The sequence below is a fragment of the Hyla sarda genome, chromosome 3 (genome assembly GCF_029499605.1).
Source record: "Hyla sarda isolate aHylSar1 chromosome 3, aHylSar1.hap1, whole genome shotgun sequence".
Taxonomy (NCBI): domain Eukaryota; kingdom Metazoa; phylum Chordata; class Amphibia; order Anura; family Hylidae; genus Hyla; species Hyla sarda.
Window position 1 is genome coordinate 426,685,849 of NC_079191.1, and position 13,976 is coordinate 426,699,824.

Below are 13,976 nucleotides of genomic sequence, written 5' to 3' on the forward strand. Positions count from 1 at the left end.
TGGTGACCCACGGTGTATGGCGGGACCACAGGGTATAGCGGTGTAAGTGCTGGGGCCAGATGGTATTAACCCCTGGGGCAAGATGTTGTTAACCCCTAGTGTTCGTGACGCCAGGGTGTGGTTGTATGGTGTAGCGCACCGCCGACAACCAACCCAGAAACGGCATATATTAACCAGTTTTCGATGCAACTGTAAATTTACTGAAGAAGGCAATATAACATTTCTTACAGATTCCACAGAGGTGACCGGGATACAGAGAACCTCTCAGGCTTGCTTGGACTTGTAGTGATAATAATGATCATGCAGACCACTGTAATACTGATATGACTTTGGTAGGGACAGTAGAGACTTGACTTGTAGACATAGAAGACTTATAGATTAGATGTGGCTGCAGACTTGTAGGCTTTGGCCTAGCTGTAATAGACTCGTACAGGACTGGTGCTTTAGTGTCCAGGAACTAAGAGAGCAAGTGTAGAGACTACACCCCCTTATATATCAGGGGCTGGACTAAAGCCCATTGGTAGCTGGTTGCCTGTGGTTACCTGTGCCTCTGGAACTCTGGGTATCAGGTGATCACATATCACATGACTATCACGTGACCTTAGGAAGGTCCTATACAGTTTAAATATCCTAATAACCTTTACACATAGTTTATATTCACTGTACAATACTTATAATAAATGTACATGAGTAATATACAATAGAAATCAGAATAATGACCCAGGGGGATCCTGCAGGAGAGCCATGTGGACTTGAGGGACTCTACCTGAGGGGACTTTAGGAACTGTACAGAAATATGTTCTGTACCGGGACACGACACGATCTTCTGTACGGGGACCCGGCATTGCCATGGCTCTGCACAGCCGAGCCCCCCCCTGAAGCCGGCCAGGGACCAATTGCAGCGTTCCCCAGCCGGCGATCGCTGCTGTTGGTCTGTCAGTACAGACGGACCAATAGCAGGGATCTAGCAGGGGTCTCCTCCTTCCCCCTCTCCTCTGTCGCTTCACTGTGTGACACTGGCCTCCGTTGTCATGGCAACATGAGCGAGCAGTCCCTACCTAAGGGACTGATCTCTCCTATGCCTGTCAGTACTGACAGACATAGGCATAATTCAATGGAGTACAGATGTGTACTCCATTGAATTATGTGTATAATAGTAAAAAAAAAATGTGAAAAATTTTTTGAAAATGTAATTAAAAAAATGTGAAAAATAAAAGAAAAAATATATAAAAAATTATAAAATAAATTATGTATGTATATAATACATGCCCAAAAATAGTCCACCCAAATACATCATCATGTCCCGCAAAAAAAGAGTGCTCACACAATTGTGTCAGTGAAAATTAAAAAAGTTACAGCTCACAGAATACAGCGACTTACAAACATGATTAAAAAAAAAAAGTTTTTATGCCATGAATGAACAAAAATATAAAAAAAAGTAAATAAATTTGGTATCGCCGTAATCGTATCAACCTGCAGTGTACCGTTAACATGTCATTTCTACCGCATGACGAAAGACCTAAAAAAATGTAAAAATGTACCCCAGAATGGTACCAATGAAAGCATCAACTTGTCTCCCAGAAATATTTTTGCACCCCAAGGCCCCTGTAATTTTATATGATGCCAACAAAATATCCTAAACTAAAAAGATGCCCCAAAATCCACACAGCACGCCTTCATGTCTGAGACACGTAGCGCACAAAGGCCACATATGGGATATTTCTAAGTGCGTCAGAATTCGAGGAATAAATCTTGAGTTATATTTCTTTGTCAGCACCTACTGTGTTACAGGAAAAAAAATTGATCAAAATGAAAAAAAAAATTTATTTTTATTCTGCATCCACTTTTATTTCTCTGAAACGCCTAAAGGGTTAATAAACTTCTTTAATGTCATTCTGACTACTTTGAGGCTAGGTTTCCACACAGGTTTTTCTCTGAGGTTTTTCTTTGTAAAACTTCCACTGTAGTTTTTGAGCCAAAGCCAGAAGTGGATGCATTAGGAAGAAGAATTATACCGTATATACTCGAGCATAAGCCGAGTTTTTCAGCACTATTTTTCGTGCTGAACACGCCCCCCCTCGGCTCATATTCGAGTGAACAAAAAAAACGCTTCTGGCTTAGCTGTGAGGGGATGGGCCAGGCGATCCATCTTAGGCTATCTATGCTGCAGGGACCGTCCGATGGGGAGGGTTAGTCGTTCCGGGCTGTCCATCTTCACCGGGAGGCCCTCTTCTCCGCTCCGGGCTGGCCCTGAACTAGTGCGCTGCATTGATGCCACCGCACAGGGACGTTCATGCGTAGGGTCGTCACTGACGTCTGCTGCGCACGGACGTCCCTGCGCGTTGTCGTCAACGCAACGTCACTAGTCTGTGGCCGGCCCGGAGAGGTCCCTGCAGCATAGATGGCCGAAGATGGACGGCCCGGACCAGCTCACCCTTCCACAACTGGGGGGTGAGTAGAAAACAAAAGGGGGGGGGGTCTGGATGATGACGAAGGGATTGACAGGCGGTGATGATGATGAAGGGGCGGGATGATGAAGGAGGGGATGATGACGGGGTGATGATGACGGGGTGATGATGATGAGGGTGATGATGATGAGGATGATGATGGGGGTGATGATGATGGGGGTGTTAATGACAGGGGTCTGGATGATGACATGGGGGTTGATGTATTTGCCACCCTAGGCTTATAGTCGAGTCAATAACTTTTCCTAGGTTGTTGGGGTGAAATTAGGGGCCTCGGCTTATATTCGGAATGGCTAATACTCGAGAATATATGGTAAGTCCTTCCATTATATTTGCCATTCCTTTTGAATCCACTTCTGGCTTTGGCTCAAAGACTGCAGTGTCAGTTTTCCAAAAAACACCAGAAAAAAAACTGTGTGGAAACCTAGTCTAAGGGGTGCAGTTTATAAAATGGGGTGATTTATGGGGGGTGTCTAACATACAGGCCCCTCAATTCCACTTCAGAACTGAACTGGTCCCTGAAAAATCAGATTTAGCAATTTTCTTGAAAATCTGGAAAATTGCTGCTAAACTTACAAACCTTCTAAAATTCTAAAAAAGTAAAAGAATGTTTACCAAATGATGGGAACATAAAGTATATATATTGTAGATGTGAACTAATCATTAATTTGGTGTGGCATGACTATTTGTCGTGCAAATTTTTCCTTGTTTTTCGCAGAATTTTTTTTTAATACAAAAACCGCTAAATATATATCAATCAAAATACAATATGTCACGGAAAAAACAATCTCAGAATCGCTTTCATAAGGGAAAGTGTTCCAAAGTTATTACCAAATAAGTGGACGCGTGTCAGATTTAGAAAATCTGGCTTGGTCATTAAAGGGGTACTACCGTGCTGACAACTTATCCCCTATCTAAGCTCTGGGTCTGATGACTGCCGATCAGCTGTCTCGCCCCTGCCATAGACTTGCATTGAGGGGGCGGAGCTTGACATCACACGGGGACGGAGCTGTGACATCACGATCACCAGCCCCGTCATCAGACCCGGAGAGCATGTTTGTCCGGGACCTGATGAGAGCAGGGTGCTGCGTGCAAGATCGCGGGGTCCCCAGCGGCGGGACCCCGTGCGATCAGGTAACTTATCCCCTATCCTTTAGATAGGGGATAAGTTGTCAGCACGGTAGTACCCCTTTAAGGTCAAAACAGGCTATTGAGTAAAGGGATTAAGTAAAGGTAGCCATACACATAAGGGAGCCAACATATCCTCTATACACATGGACACTAGGCTTGTCTGAGTCTCATGTGTTCTGAATGGGGAGGTGGGGTAAGCCACTGCCAGATTTGTCTTGAGGCATCTTATCTGCCTGAGAACAAATAGGTTGGATGATCTGCCCGATTCTTTTCTCCCAGACATAATTAGAAGAGGCCCTGGGCAAACACTATACAGTTCATATACTATTACATACTTACTTTTGTGCACTCCATTACTATTCCTTCTTCCCCCAACCCACCTTGTAATCAATAATTCATTGCGACTAGACTGACTGTGGCTAGTAGAAATAAACCTAAACTTAAAGGGGTACTCTGGTGGGTAACAAATGTCAAATCAACTGGTGCCAGAAAGTTAAACAGATTTGTAAATTACTTCTATAGAACTATCTTAACCCTTCCAGTACTTATCAGCTGCTGTATGCTCCAGAGGAAGTTGTGTAGTTCTTTCCAGTCTGACCACAGTGCTCTCTGCTGCCACCAGTGTCCGGAACTGTCCTGCTCTGGACAGTTCCTGACATGGACAGAGGTGGTAGCAGAGAGTACTGTGCTCAGACAGAAAAGAACTATACAACTTCCTCTGGAGCATACAGCAGCTGATAAGTACTGGAAGGGTTAAGATAGTTATATAGAAGTAATTTCCAAATCTGTAGAACTTTCTGACACCAGTTGATTTGAAAACATTTGTTTTCCACTGGAGTACCCCTTTAAATGGATCTTTCTTTTGGACAAGCTTTAGGACCAGCCAAGTATCTCAAACTGACCCTTATCCATTATAGGGGTTTCCCTATTAGACAGGTTGTACTTTTTAGAAGGGTCTTTTAACAAGAAGCTTATAACAAAGTGTCCGCCTGTTGAGACTCTTAGTGATCCGCTGTAATCCATAGGGAAACCTGATCGCTGGGAGCCTTAACCTCTATTGACTCTGAATTCTCTAATAGGGTGTATGTATTTTTAAAAGGGTACTCCGCTGCTCAGCGTTCCGAATGCTGGAGCCGGTGCTGGGAGCTTGTGACGTCATAGCCCCTCCGCCTTATGATGTCACGCCCCACCCCCTCAATGCAAGTCTATGGGAGGGGGCGTGACAGCCATCACGCCCCCTCCCATAGACTCGCATTGAGGGGGCAGGGTGTGATGTAATGAAGGGGCGGGGCTACGATGTCACGAGCTCCCGGCTCCAGCATTCGGAACAGTTTGTTCCAAACTCTGAGCAGCGGAGTACCCCTTTAAACTAGGAAGCTTCTTTAAATGTTCTCATTGTTTACATTGTTCTTCTGGCTAAATTTGTCATAGTCTTAGGTTGGGGTCATAGGGGGAGATTTATCAAAACTTGTCCAGAGAAAAAGTTGCTTAGTTGCCCATAGCAACCAACCAAAAAAATGAAAGAAGCGATCTGATTGGTTGCTATGAGCAACTCAGTAACTTTTCCTCTGTACAGGTTTTGGTAAATCTCCCCCATAGTGATTAGGTAGAACAATAGGGTATAAACCGGTATATAATTTGGTGGTCCTGGCCTGGGCTGATTACGGTTTTCTTTGTTACATAGTAAATATCGGTGAAAAAAAAAAGACACGTCCATCAAGTTCAACTAGTGGCATAGCAAGGGGGGGGGGGGGAGGAGGAGGGCATACAATGTATGGCTTGTCACTTATGATAAATACAGGAGCAGGCAGTCCGGCGGTTAAAGAGGTACTGGCTGCTTGATATTCTTTGCCATACTTTTATTCCCTTGCCTACATCTCCCAGCAATCATTGCAGCTCTGCCAGCCAGAACAATCTCTGAGAGCAGCCCCCACCCTCCTGCTCTGAGCAGCAGAGAGAGGTTCAGTGTCTAGTTGGTTGAGGCTGCACACACCTCACAGTTCTCAGCACTAAAGGAAGCATGACTCATCAGTGGAGGGCAGAAACCACATGGTCTGTGTCTCTACAGAAGGTGGGGGCTGCTTTAGAGAGGTATCTGGACAGAGACAAAGTGGATGGCTATATGATGTCATTCCCTCACTTCATTCATGTAAGAGGAAACTGCTCTATAAAGCTAATGAATGATATTTAGACAATTAAATGGGTAGATGAGAGGGAAAGGATGGGCTAGTGGTTTAGTTCCCAGGAATACCCCTTTAACATGAATCCCTGCTTCTGCATGTTCATGGCCCGTTATATCTTTAGCCCATTATGGTATGTCCTACTTCTGTAATGTACAGTGATGCAGGGCTTCTTCTACTGGATGCAGACAGGGCTGCTCCTACATCCACTAGGCCACTATGGCTGATGGGGTGAGGAATGGAGGAGGAGGGACGGCAAATTACCTACCTACAGAATATCTATTGGGGACATCTACTTAATAAAGGGGTATTACCTACCTCCTGAGGTCATCTGCCTAATGGGTGGGCTTACCTACGTAATCAGGGGATTAACTACCTACTTGGGGCATGTACCTAATAAAGGGATTACCTACCTACTGAGGCATCTACCTAATGGGGGTTATCTACCTATTGGGGGCTTCTACCTAATGAGGGAGGATTATCTACCTACCAGAACCCCTTACCCCTCCCCACCAAACCCCTTATATACTCAATCATATTATGCAGGGCACCAAAGGAGGCATTATTTGAGGCACTGAGGGTAGTGAAAAGTTAGTGAATGTGCTGGAAAAGTGTGGAGCCTAAGATTATCCACCTACTGGGGCCATGTACCTATTAGGGAATTATCAACCCAATGAGGGCTTCTACCTAATTGGGGGGTTGTGTATCTAATGAGGGCTTCTACCTAATTGGGGGGTTATGTATCTAATGAGGGCTTCTACCTAATTGGGGGGTTATGTACCTAATGAGGGCTTCTACCTAATTGGGGGGGGGGGTTATGTATCTAATGAGGGCTTCTACCTAATTGGGGGGTTATGTACCTAATGAGGGTTTCTACCTAATTGGGGGGTTATGTATCTAATGAGGGCTTCTACCTAATTGGGGGGTTATGTACCTAATGAGGGCTTCTACCTAATTGGGGGGTTATGTATCTAATGAGGGCTTCTACCTAATTGGGGGGTTATGTATTTAATGCGGGCTTCTACCTAATTGGGGGGTTATGTACCTAATGAGGGTTTCTACCTAATTGGGGGGTTATGTAACTAATGAGGGTTTCTACCTAATTGGGGGGTTATGTATCTAATGAGGGCTTCTACCTAATTGGGGGGTTATGTATCTAATGAGGGCTTCTACCTAATTGGGGGGGGGGGGTTATGTATCTAATGAGGGCTTCTACCTAATTGGGGGGTTATGTACCTAATGAGGGCTTCTACCTAATTGGGGGGTTATGTAACTAATGAGGGCTTCTACCTAATTGGGGGGTTATGTAACTAATGAGGGTTTCTACCCTCAGTCGGTTAAGGTGTGGCACAATTAACAACTGAAACAACTGAACTAAGTTCACTAAGAACTCTTGGGTGTAATCCATCAGGTCCCTGAGCATTGCTCAAATTCAGTTTATTTAATTTAGCTTGGGCCATATGTGCCTTAAGTCACTTCAGTACATTACATGATGTATATTCAGCACTGGCCCGTACAACATTATCTCTACAATACCGGCCCTGTCTACCTTAGCTCTAACCCATGCAAAATCTTCCCATTCATTTTATATATACAGAGATAAAGAACCAATTCAGTAACTCTGCCTTCCCTTGATCCCTAGAGACCACTTCCCCATTATCATTATTCATTGGTCCTGACCTATTTTTTTTCTATTTGTAAATTTAAAGTGTAAGTCCAGTGTGGTGACCACGGGGTGTTGCAATGGATGTAGCAGGGTCTGGTGGTATTAACCCTGGGGGGGCAAGATGTTGTTAACCCCTTAGTGTTCGTGACGCCAGGGTGAGGTTGTTTTGGTACAATAACCACCGACAACCAGCCCAAGGGTTTAGCAATAACTGGAACTTTTACTTGGAATATTCAGTAAACAGTCTTTACAGTAATACAGTTTCCACCGAGGCAACTAGTACACAGGATACCTCGCAGGCTTGCTTGGACTTGTAGTTATGAGGATATTTAGGCAGGCCACTGTGCTACTAATATATTCCTTAGCTGAGTAGTAGTCACTGGATTTGTAGAGAGAATTGTAAGTCACGTTTTAGAAGTGGCTGCTGGACTTTAGGCTTTGGCCTAGATGAGGTGAATTTGCAGTATACAGGACTTTTGCTGCCGTACTTGATGGAACTTAGTGCAGGAACCAGAGAATGAGAATAGAGACTACAGCCCCTTATATACTAGGGGGCTGGACTAAAGACCATTGGTTGCTAGTTACCTGGGATACCTGTGCCCTTGGAACTCTGGGTATGTCATGTGACAGTAGTTCACATGACCAACACTTTATACACTTTTGTACAACTTTATACATATGAACAATAGATACACATAAAGAATATACATTTGTGGTGTCCCGGTACCGTATTTCATACTGTACCTTCGTAGAGGTTCCCATAGTCAGAGTCCCTAGGAACGTCGGGGTCCCTCTTCTTTAGTTATCCCCTCGTCACCCCTTAGTTGGTTCATATTTGTATAGAAATTCATATAAATATAAGTATAAATATGTATCAATTCAAATGCCTACCTGTTCAGCGTAGCAGGACCTGCGGGTCACGTGATTAGCTTAGAACTCTATGGTTTTGCTAAAGGACCTTTGGAGGTTCTCATGATGTGTTCACCCACAATGCAATGTACCGGTGAGTGACAGTTGTTATGAACAAATCCAAAACGGCCGGTCCCTGCCCATATAAGGGACCTGCGCCATCTTGATCCCTCTCTTGGGTTGCTGATTCTGGAAGAGGTAGGACCTCCGCAGCTTACAAGACTAATTACTAGGCCAAAGCCTTGCGGCCTCGGCCTATAACAAAGCGGATAGACTAAGCAATTCCCCGCTACTCACCGCAAGATCACTGGACCTAAACGCACCCTTAAATCCAGTGGATCTATGCTACAAAATCTCTAAGAAACTAAATTGAGCTTATCTGATCCCAACCGACTGTCAATCGCTGATCAGCTATATCTGTAGAGACTCTGTTATCTGGACTGTTACTATTGCTGCATGTACAGAAATTCTTCAGTAATAGTTCCTGCAAGTTTTCAGTTAACAGTGGTTGTGGACAATCCTTTATTCTACATTCATCTATTGCTCTTGGGAAGGGTGGCAATAGGCCTATCAAGATTACCGTATTTAACCCCCACCCTGGCGTCACGAGTGACAAGGGTTAACAGCGCCCTTTATTATTCTGAACAGCAACACACTAACTACCCTACACCCCACAAGGCTTTATCCCCCAAGGTCACCAGACATTGCATTTATATCAGGCAACAAGGGGGGAGCCCTATGGACCCAAGGGACTCTTCCTGAGGGGACTTAAGGATGGTACAGGACAGGTCCTGTACTGGGACACCACACCAGCATTGGTCCCAGCAAGTTCTGTGCACGAGTCCGGTTCACCAGAAAAGGACACGTGCACGGAACCTCCAGGACATCGGACAGTTGCCTCAACAGTTACATAGGACAGTTGCCACGCCTCCTCCATTCATGTCTATGGGAGGGGGCGTGGCGGCTGCCACGCCCCCTCCCATAGACACGAATGGAGGCAGCGTGATGTGAAGTCATGAGGGGGCGTGGCATTACTTCACGCCCCCAGTCCCGGAGACAAAGAGCTTTCTGAGACTGGAGACACAGCCTCACATAGAATGCGGGTGCTGCACGGAAAGCTGGGACCCCCAGCGATCAGACATCTTATCCCCTAACCTTTGGATAGGGGATAAGATATCTTTCGCCAGGTAACCCCATTACTGTAGTTGTCATCCATGTGGGGTTTATACTTGTTACCTATAGGAATACATTTAGCAGTTAAGTTACCCAGTGTAGATTTAAAGATCTCCCAGTATTTGACAGCAGCTGCTCCCAGTCAATAGGGGACTTTGTCATTGTATTTACTTGGCTTTTTGAGAAACATTTGTTAGGAACAGTTCTGCTCCCAACCAGCTCTACATTGTTCGATATGACCAGATCTGACAGCGCATCACTTCTTGTTGGCCCCCCACAAACTGGCCCATGAAATGATCCTGTATCTTGTGTCTATCATTATTGAGCTTTCTAGTAATATCGGCTTGGCACCTGAAGCTCTCGTGATGGGGACGTCCTTTTCAGACCTGTTGCCTTGTGCACATATTTGCACTGTAGTGACTGAGCACCCGGACTTGTTTGTCTCCTCCCAGGGCCATTAAAGTCAAGCTGTCAGACACCTGGTCCCTTATTTATACCTCTGGCCGTCTACTGATCAGCAAGTCGCCTTCTGTAGACTGACACTCGTGAGACAGGCATCATGTCAGGGGTTGCAGCTAAAGTTGCCAAGGACCGGGCTGTAGCCGAGGGTCTCGGTACAAACAAGAATCCCGCAAAGTACTTAAATCAGGACTACGAAGAACTGCGGACACAGTGCCTGGCATCCAGGACCCTCTTCAAAGACGACCAGTTTCCTGCTTGTGTGTCTGCCCTGGGCTACAATGAATTAGGACCAAACTCCCCAAAAACTCAAGGCGTTGTGTGGAAGAGACCCTCGGTAAGAAAGCTTGCGTCAATGTCCTTAAAATGTATATGGAAACAATGGGGGGGAATTGTCAAAACTGTCGTAAGACGCATCACTTTAAATAGTGCCTATTGTGCTAGATGGTACATGGGGTGGGGTAAAGAGTGGAGGAGAAGGGCCCGGAAACCTTCTAACAGAATATCTATTTGGGACATCTACTTCAGGGTTGGATTATCTTCCTTCACCTAATGGGGGAATTACCTACCTACTGGGGGCATCTACCTAATAGGTGGGATTACCTACCTAATGAGGGCCTCCACTTTATGGTGGATTAATTACCTACTGCAGCATCTACCTAATGCGGAGGGGTATTATCTACCTATTGGGGGCTTGCTTCTACCTAAATGAGGGGAGATTATCTACCTACTGGGGGCATCTATCTAATGAAGGGATTACCTACCTACTGGGGCACCTACCTATTCTCTACCTTCTGGGGGCTTCTACCCATTTGGGGGTGAGTAATGCACCAATCGGGATGTCTACTTATATTATGTATACACTTGGGACTTACCTACCGGCCCCTACCAGAACCCCCTTCCCCTCCCCACCACATTGGTCCTTGCCTTTGTTCACCACATTCCTTTTTGGTTTAGACTTCTGGCTTTGGACAAACACTTTATCACAAACTTGTGTTTTCCACGTCAGCATGGAGAAGCAGAAGTCTGTCACCATACAAAGCAACGTTTCGACCCAGGCTTGAAGAAGACCCGTGTTAGGGTTCTTTTACATGGGCAGATTTTTGACTCCTATGACCACCCATTGACTATATACAAGTTGATCAGTGGTGGTTATAAGGACCAGTTACACTGTGTGGCCGATCGCTTCCGTTATTGCCAGCAGGGAATCCCTTGGCGATACGTTGCTGACTAATGATGTTTTTTATATCCGTCTAATCAATGGATAAAAAGCGTTTTACTCATTTTTTGGTAATGAACACCCACATTGTTTGCTGGATAAAGCTCTTCAGAGAGTGTTGTGGTTTCTTCTACTATTGGGTTTGTTAAAGTATTTGTAGGCTTGGCCCTGCTGCTGTATGGACCTCTACATATGGGTCATGCACTTAGACCAGTGTTTCCTAGCCAGGGCGCCTCCAGCTGTTGCAAAACTACACCTTTGCTGTAGTTTTGCAACAGCTGGAGGCACCCTGGTTGGGAAACACTGGCTTAGACTGTGGTTGTTCTACTGATTTCTTACATTTTTGACTGGTTCTTGAGCCTCCAATTAAATGCTATTTTCTCTTAGAATTTTTAGCCAAAACCAGGAGAGGGTCCACAAGTGGGTGTGAAGAACACAGGTGCGCACTCCTCCCGGCTTGTTCGAATGAACCGTGGGGGTCACTCCAATCGGTCACAACTTTTGACAGGTCTCTGCGACATTAAAGTTTTTGGGTAGCCTCACATAAGGGGGTGGATTAGGGTTAACTTTACTGTACCTCTAGTAAAATATAAGTAACATGTGTATTAGGTATCATCGAAATATCTCCAGCCATTTGGAGATTATGCTGAAACATATATATATATATATATATATATATATATATACATATATATATGTTTCAGCATAACCTCCAAATGGCAGGATAGAGAGACATATATGGGGAGATTCATCAAGAGTGGTGCAGTTGCCCATAGCAACCAATCAGGTCGCTCCTTTCATTTTTCTGTAGCCTTTTTAAAATGAAAGTAGAGATCTGATGGGTTGCTACATAGGCTTTGATGCATCTCCTACATAGATACAAATGTATGTATACAGCGGTCTCACAATATAAATTGGCTTCAGGACGATCATTCTATGTATAAACCATTGTATGTTGGGACTGTAACTCTATATAAACCTGGTAATTGGTTCTGAAACCCCAAAATGTCATCCAAAAAATAGGAAAAGGTGAGGATTATTGAAAAATAAGTAGATAACTAATATAGATAAAGCTAATTCTTACATATAAAAGTAAGAAAGATCTGCTGGGAGCTGTAATCACTGTCTATATAGAGGACAGGAGCTTCTTCAGGGTCCTGTACAGTACACAGTGTCCTAAAAAAGTAACATGGAGCCACCCTCACCTGGTGTCCAAAGGAGCAGCTAACCCTGGTGCAGCTAAAGAGTACAGAACATGTAATACCTCTCTGTACTGTAGGGGGCGCTACCAGACACCAGTCAGTGCATACACTTCAGTAGTACAGGTGAAGAGTACAGAACATTTAATACCTCCCTGTACTGTAGGGGGCGCTACCAGACACCAGTCAGTGCATACACTTCAGTAATACAGGTAAAGAGTAGTACAGAACATGTAATACCTCCTTTGTACTGTAGGGGGCGCTACCAGACACCAGTCAGTGCATACACTTCAGTAATACAGGTAAAGAGTAGTACAGAACATGTAATACCTCCCTGTACTGTAGGGGGTGCTACCAGACACCAGTCAGTGCATACACTTCAGTAATACAGGTAAAGAGTAGTACAGAACATGTAATACCTCCCTGTACTGTAGGGGGCGCTACCAGACACCAGTCAGTGCATACACTTCAGGAATACAGGTAAAGAGTAGTACAGAACATGTAATACCTCCCTGTACTGTAGGGGGTGCTACCAGACACCAGTCAGTGGATACACTTCAGTAATACAGGGGTTTTAACAGTGAATGTCCATTCTGATTGGTCAGTTCTCCCAGTCATTAATACGTTTCGCAGATCTGGACTGTCCGTACATTGTGGGGGAGACTTTCCGTACATTGTGGGGGAGACTTATTAAAACTTGTCCAGAGGAAAAGTTACTGAATTGCCCATAGCAACCAATTAGATCGCTCATTTTGCAGAGATCTTGTTAAAAATGAAAGAAGAGATCTGATTGGTTGCTATGGGCAACTGGGCAACTTTTCCTCTACACTGGTTTTGATGAATCTCCCCCTGTATGTGGAGTCTGGTTTTACGTTATAATGGTCCAAAAAAGAACCAAAAATATTGTAACCTGAGGCCATTGTGAGTTGAGGGATCACTGTATACATACGTTAAGTTTTACATATATTCGGTCATAGATACAAATTTATAATATGATCATTTATAATGTAGTTCTCATGTATAAAGGGTTCAGCAGCATGACGTCCCTAAAGAGGGTTGGGAGGGGGCACGGCCATTGTAAACACTAGGCCCTGACAATGGACGCCTCATGGCAATCTGGATAAACATGTTCTGTGCCTGACAATCTTACGGTGGGAGATAAGCGCTTATTGTGAGTCACATGTCCGCACCTGGAGGGGGAGGAGGGGCATTGGGTAGAAGGTGACAGTGTCTATAGACATATACTATATGCATTAAAGGGGCACGCCGGCCCTAATACATCTTATCCCCTATCTAAAGGATAGGGGATAAGATGTCTGATCGCGGGGGTCCGGCCGCCTTTGCGAGCTCTCCACAGTGCTGGAGACTCCGAGTGTGCAGCGTGACAACCACAGGGCTGGAGTATTGTGACGTCACGACTCCGCCCCATGTGACATCATGCCCCGCCCCCTCAATGCAAGTCTATGGGAGGGGGCGTGACTGCCGTCACGCCCCCTCCCATAGACTTGCATTGAGGGGGCAGGGTGTGACATCACATGGGGGGGCGGGCGCGATGTTACAATACTCCGGCCCCGT

The 13,976-nt window shown here is 45.0% G+C and overlaps 1 protein-coding gene across 1 annotated transcript in view; it reads left to right on the forward strand.

The window, feature by feature from the left end:
- The first annotated feature begins 9,726 nt into the window (after positions 1-9,726).
- LOC130363086 (calpain-8-like) overlaps positions 9,727-13,976 on the forward strand; it is a 60,913-nt gene continuing 56,663 nt past the window's right edge. The window contains exon 1 of the mRNA XM_056568426.1: positions 9,727-10,320. Coding sequence (XP_056424401.1) covers positions 10,084-10,320 — 237 coding nt within the window. The 5' untranslated portion in view covers positions 9,727-10,083. The remainder of the gene's footprint in view (positions 10,321-13,976) is intronic.